Source organism: Chionomys nivalis, chromosome 16 (genome assembly GCF_950005125.1).
Source record: "Chionomys nivalis chromosome 16, mChiNiv1.1, whole genome shotgun sequence".
In the NCBI taxonomy this organism is placed as follows: domain Eukaryota; kingdom Metazoa; phylum Chordata; class Mammalia; order Rodentia; family Cricetidae; genus Chionomys; species Chionomys nivalis.
The window spans coordinates 40,488,613-40,494,612 of record NC_080101.1 but is presented as its reverse complement, the minus strand read 5'-3'; the positions used below and the strand labels follow the sequence as shown (position 1 = coordinate 40,494,612).

At 37.7% G+C, this 6,000-nt stretch overlaps 1 protein-coding gene across 1 annotated transcript in view; it reads right to left on the bottom strand.

Annotated features, from left to right (window-relative positions):
• Positions 1–431: 431 nt before the first annotated feature.
• The window catches only part of Fhl5 (four and a half LIM domains 5), a 39,199-nt gene continuing 33,630 nt past the window's right edge, over positions 432–6,000 (bottom strand). The window contains exon 6 of the mRNA XM_057790471.1: positions 432–2,083. Coding sequence (XP_057646454.1) covers positions 1,920–2,083 — 164 coding nt within the window. The 3' untranslated portion in view covers positions 432–1,919. The remainder of the gene's footprint in view (positions 2,084–6,000) is intronic.

The window sequence follows — 6,000 nt, the reverse complement described above, 5'->3', positions numbered from 1 at the left end:
GTTGTATCTCCAGTGGTGCTTTCCTTGTGCATCACGGAAGGGTCTTTGCAGTGAGACTGTCATATTTTTGAACCCAGATCTGCCCTCCCACCACCTCAAAGTCCCAGAAGCATGACTTTTAACTCTGGGCAATGCACATTAGATATATATTTGGTTACTAAGCAATACAAAAATTGGTAATTATTTCTATATATTTATGAACTATAACTAAGAAAGGATAATAAAATGCTTATCTAGCAAATGATTTTATGCATATAATTGCTAAGATTAAGTGCAAAGGGTAGGGATGTATCCCCGTGGTAGAGTCCTTGCACAGCATGTGTAAGGTCCTGGGTTTGAACTTCAACTTCAGTACCATAAAAAGTTTAAATGCAACCCTTACCCTATTCTTTCCCATGTACACATCATCTATTTAATTGTTTAATCAGGGAATATCATGTGCTACATGATTATCTGTAATTGGTTAACAGAGACAATACCATATCTTGTATATCTATTTAAATTTTGAAGAATTTAGATTTTTACAGTTGTGAGTGAATTATTTTCTAGATCACAAAATAATCAGCATGCTTAATTTTACCTATGCAATTTCATTTAATGATGATCGATTGGTGCTTGAAACAAGGGTTGTTTATATCATGGCAGAATTCCCGCTAAAACTTCCTTGCTGACAGAATAAATGTTGATTTCTGGATTGACTGCTTAGGGTTTGGAAGTCCTGGTCATACACAGACTGGAGCTCTGGGGTTGGCTGGCTTCAGGACAGGGGGTAACTCAATCATGAAAGAACTAAGGAGGGCTTTTCTGCCTCCCACTTTCTTATATTGTGTTTGTTTGCGGGTCCTGAGTTATCAACAGTGAAGTATTATTTGTAAGTTATTACTTTTACTAGGTTGCTTTTTAGTCCACTTTTATGTTTGATCATTAGTTATCTATATAGTTTTCAAAGGCAAATGTATAAGGCTTAGAAATAATTATGCATTCTATCATGCCTTAGCTCTCTGGATGAAACTCGTGTTCTAACACTGAACTGCTTCCCTAACATTCATTTTCATGAGTGAAAAATCTAATAATTCATTTACTTTAAAGGTTTGCCTTTGGGAACAACAATTATTTTGATCAAATTCATTTAAAAGAATAGATGAAATCTGTAAACATTTAGAAAAGCCATGTGGGCTTTGGAAATATAACTAATCTAAAATGTATTTGAATCTGTAATCTAAATCTAATGAAAATGCATGTTTGGTTCTGCTCAGATAGGGATGGCCGTTGTATCTAAATATAAAGGTAGCATAGTTGTCCAATTTCATTGACTAAGGAGCAGCTGAGGGTGGTAGCCTTGTGTACAAGAAAAATTCACAGCTTTGTTTCTCAGCTCTTATTCAGTACTTGCGAACAAAGAATGATTCTAAAATGATAAGGTTGTTAAGTGTGATGATTACTAATTGATTTTTCATAAATCTTGTTCTTCCACTATTCATATTCAGCCTAATGTGCCATATATAACCAGCTAGTTTAAAAGGCAAACATTTGTCTCTTGTATACTTCTCAATTGGATCTTGTTTACCTTCTGTAGTTTTGAAAAATGTCCTTCAGCAGCAGTATTCACAATTACTAAATATAGGCCATATACTCAATAATGAAGAGGTATTATCTCATGTTTCTAACAGCAGAGTGCACTATTTTGCAAGGAGATAGAGCTTTGTGGTCTAGTAATTCATTTTTCTATTAGACTGTGTTTTGTGTGTTTCTTATTATAGAGTTCAATTATAAGGTATACTAGCCTTTTCCTGCTATGTACCCTGTACTAAATTGCTTTCTAAAATACAAACGAAGAGTATTACTACCACCGAGTTCCCCTTTTAGTGAGAGAGAGCAAAGGCAAAGTGGGTTTCAGGTCCGGGAGAGACCGTCTCTTCCTACGCATCAGCGTCTGCCCCAGAGCCACACTTGCGGCAGAAGATTTCCATGTTCTGCGTCAAGAATCCTTCGCCCACCAAGGAGACGGAGCACTTCCCACAGTTGAAGCACTCACTGTGCCACTGGCGGTCCTGAAAGCAGATGAACTTGGCACCTCTGAGACCTGGAAGGGAATTGGAGGCAAAGAGTAATCCATTCTTTTCAATGAACAGATTGAGAAGTCAGCTAGGAACTATTGAATAGAGTGGTTAGCAAGACGATGTGGACACATATAACTCCATAGGGTGTGGCTCTCTGGCCTCATATCCAGCTAAGAACTTCAGCCATATAAGATTCCTGGCTCAATTCTGCTGTAATCTAAGGAAGTAAAATAAATCTTGATATGTGTTGTTTTCTTTTAATTGTTTTGGGGTAGAGGCAGATGAAAACTACAAGAGCCAGGAAACCAGTGTGCAGTGGGAAGATAGAAGCCCACAATGTGCAAACATGAATGCATTTTGCCCCACTCTTCATGTGAGCAAGTTTTTTTAGCTGCAAATTGAAAACATAATAAAAGAAATGTGTACTTCTGAGACTGGGGCTTGATGTTTTAGTGACTTCAATTTTCCTTTTTCCTCATTTCCCCATGCTTCATGTTACTTGAAGTAAATCCTATTTGGGGAGATTTGAGGCACAATTTTCCAAAGACCAAGTTGAGAATTTCTTCCAGACTTTCATAGAGCTCTTCTCCAGTAACAAGTTCAGTGCCTGGCTCTGCAGCAGCTTCAGTTCAGAGGTCTAGTGTAAACGGAGGAATCTCTTCACTCTAGATACCTGCTTGCCTTACTCAAAGATAAATTCCAAGAAGGCCTTCAGCCCCCATCACTTTAACTTTGTCTTTACTTGAGCTAAGTTACTTCTTAAAGCACTCACTAAAGCACTGATCCCTGTCTGTCTAATACAGTTTCAGTCCGACAAAGAATGCTGAGTAGTCATAGGAAAAAGAAAAGTTCCAGAAGCTGAGAAGTGATTGATGTTACAGGTTGGCTCCATTTGACAAGTGGACAAGGAGTGTTCATGTTACGGGTTACTGGTGCCTTGCTTATCACCTCTGGAGTGAAGAAAGAATTTCCTGTGCTGACTGCACACGCACTGCCCAATTCTCTTATGAGATAAAGGTGTGACTATGAATCTATTTCAGGTTAGTTCTCTGAAAGTGATAATGGACTTTTAGCTAACGTCTTTTTATTTAAAATGTTTATATATGTGTCTGTGTACATGTGTGTACAGGTGCCTGAGTATGTCAGACATGGCGTCAGAACCACTGGGGCTGAATTTACAAGTGGGTGTGAGTTATGCAGTGTGGGTGCTGGGATCTGAACTCTGGTCCTCATGTTGAGCAGTAAGCTCTCTTAACCACTGAGCCATCTTTCTGTCTTTATACAGAGTTTGGCTCATAAAGAAACCAAGATCTTACCTCATTTTTCTTTATTAAACATATCGTTTATGTATCCATGATAATGTATTTATTATCTTACAATGAGAGTAAACTAGTCCTGTCTGGTTTTATGTCAACTTGACTCAAGCTAGAGTTTCCCGAGAGGAAAGAACCTCAAATGAGAAAATGGCTCCACAAAGACAAGCTGTAGGCAAGACTGTAGGGCATTTTCTTACTTGGTGACTTGTGAGTGAGGTCCGTACCTATTATGGTTGTAACCATCCCTGAGCTGGTGGTCCTGAGTTCTATAAGAAAGCAGACTGAGCAAGCCATGAGGAGCAAGCCAGTAAGCAGCACTCATCCATGGACTTTGCATCAGCTCCTGCCTCCAGGTTCCTTCCGTTCTAGAGTTCCTGTTCTGACTTCCTTCAATGATGAATAGTGATATGGAAGCATAATTTAATAAGCCTTTTCCTCCATAATTTGCTTTTATTCATGGTGTTTTATTACAGAAATAGAAACACTAAGACATATACCAATTAATTATCTTCTTAAGTTTTAGTAGATTTAAGAATAAGGTTTTATATGTACATAAATAATCTTTCTCAGTAAAACTAACTATTGAATGGGTAGGACTTTGATGCTTATGGGTTATTCTCAATTTTATTAGCAAGCCACATACAAGTGGCAAATGTAAAAGTAAATATATAGTTTAACAGAGAAGAAAAATGAAAGCATATAGCAATAGGGCAGTAAGGTCTAGTTCAACCCTTGAGGTTTTTTACAATTTTTTTTTCAGATTTGGTTGTGTTTCCTTATTTAGGTCAACAGAGTCATTTACAGTCTTTTAGGAAACTGATCTGCTGCTGGGTATGGTAGTGCACATCCTTTATCCCAGGTACTTGAGAGGCAGTCAGGTCTATGTGAGTCCAAGGCAAGCCTAGTCTACATATTGAGTTCCAGGCTAGCCAGGACTGAAAAAGAAAAAAAAAAAAAAAAAAAGAGGAAGAAAGGAAACTGATCCTGATACCCACTTCATCTAGCTTCATTTGTACCTGAAAAGTCAGTTAAAAGGTAGTTTGTTGAGTTCTGAAGTTTGCCACTCTTCAGTCTAAGCCCGAATGTGTATATATAGCCCTCATCTAACCTTAATAGAGTAGATAGTAGCATCATCTTCAGTTTGTAGACAAATATCTACCGAGGAACAGTGAAGTTCAGCCTCTCAGCTAAGGTCACCAGCTGGCAAGATCTGACTCAAACTCTGCAGTCTGGCTTCCCAGTCCATGCTGTTAACCTTACTAAATTAACTTTATCTCTGTGAAGAACATAACTGGGAACATTAGTGCTCCCTTCTGTAGAAACTTTAGAGCTTGAAACTCCATTTTCACTAAATAAAAAGAAAGTAAGGGAAGCCAATCCTTTTCCAGTCATTTTGTAGATATGGCAAGAGCAGGCCTCCAGGGGGAGGTATTTACCCATAGTCACACAGCAGCGAGCAGTACAGGCAGAACCAAGGTCTGTTAATGCCAGGTTCAGAGCACTTTCGCTAGGTCAAGCTACTTCATCTAGCTCGGATAGTTCAAGAGATAGTGAACATCTTACAAAGGAAGAGATAAATGTTGTTATACATTCTAAGTATTATACTCACAAATAAGTGTGGTTTCCATCTCTTATCAAAGAAGCTTCTTTTTATAGCAAATGGAGGCCATTGCAGAAAACCACACCTGGACAAGATGTGGAGATCAGCCCAGCCTCAACAGTTACATGTACAACATAGGTCCTGCATTTTAAATCTCAGGGCAAGTCTTTGAAAAGGGGATGGAAAGATTGCAAAAAGCAGAGGACTGTGAAGTGGCTGAGATTGTGTCTCCTAGAAATAGCTGCATTAACAAAACCTGGAGGGATAAAAGATCTCGCTGGTTCCAATGCCTAGACAAAGAAACACAAGTAACTAATGACTGCCGAGAAAGGGAGAATTAGCCTCTCCCAGGGATTCCTACCCTCATTGGTTATACAGTACAAAGTAGTCATCTCTGAAAACATATCGAAAAAATAATTAAAAGACTCAGAGACTATATTTATATATTTGCATATGTGTGCATGTTGCAACAACAAACAAAGGAAAAGAAAGTATCCAATTGAGAATGAGGAGGAAAATGGGAGGAGTCTGAGAAAGAGAAATGGGAAGGGATGAAGGAAGGAAAGTAAAGGGAAGAAGTGACATAATTATATTTTAATTAAAAATAAAACTGAAAAAAGAAAATCATAGTTATATCTGTTATCAGTTCAAATAAAGTCAATTCATTGTAATAGTATCAGCAAATTACATTAAACCACCTCTAGGTATAGTTAGTTAACATAGGATACTATACTAAAAGCGTCCTAATAGAAACAGCTTCTCATAAAACATTGATTTTTAATTGTATATATTCGCAGTACATAACATGATGTCACGGTATATACAAACACTGTGGAATACCCAAACCAATCTAGTCGACATGAATTACTTCAGATACATCTTTTAAAATTCAGTCTTTTATAGATTTTTTTTTATGATGTAATGCATTATCACCTACTGTAGTCACCACAATGTACAGTAAGTTTCCTGAGCTTGAACTTCCCTATAAGAAAGCATAGCTCCCAAGACGGTTAAATGTTTCTAT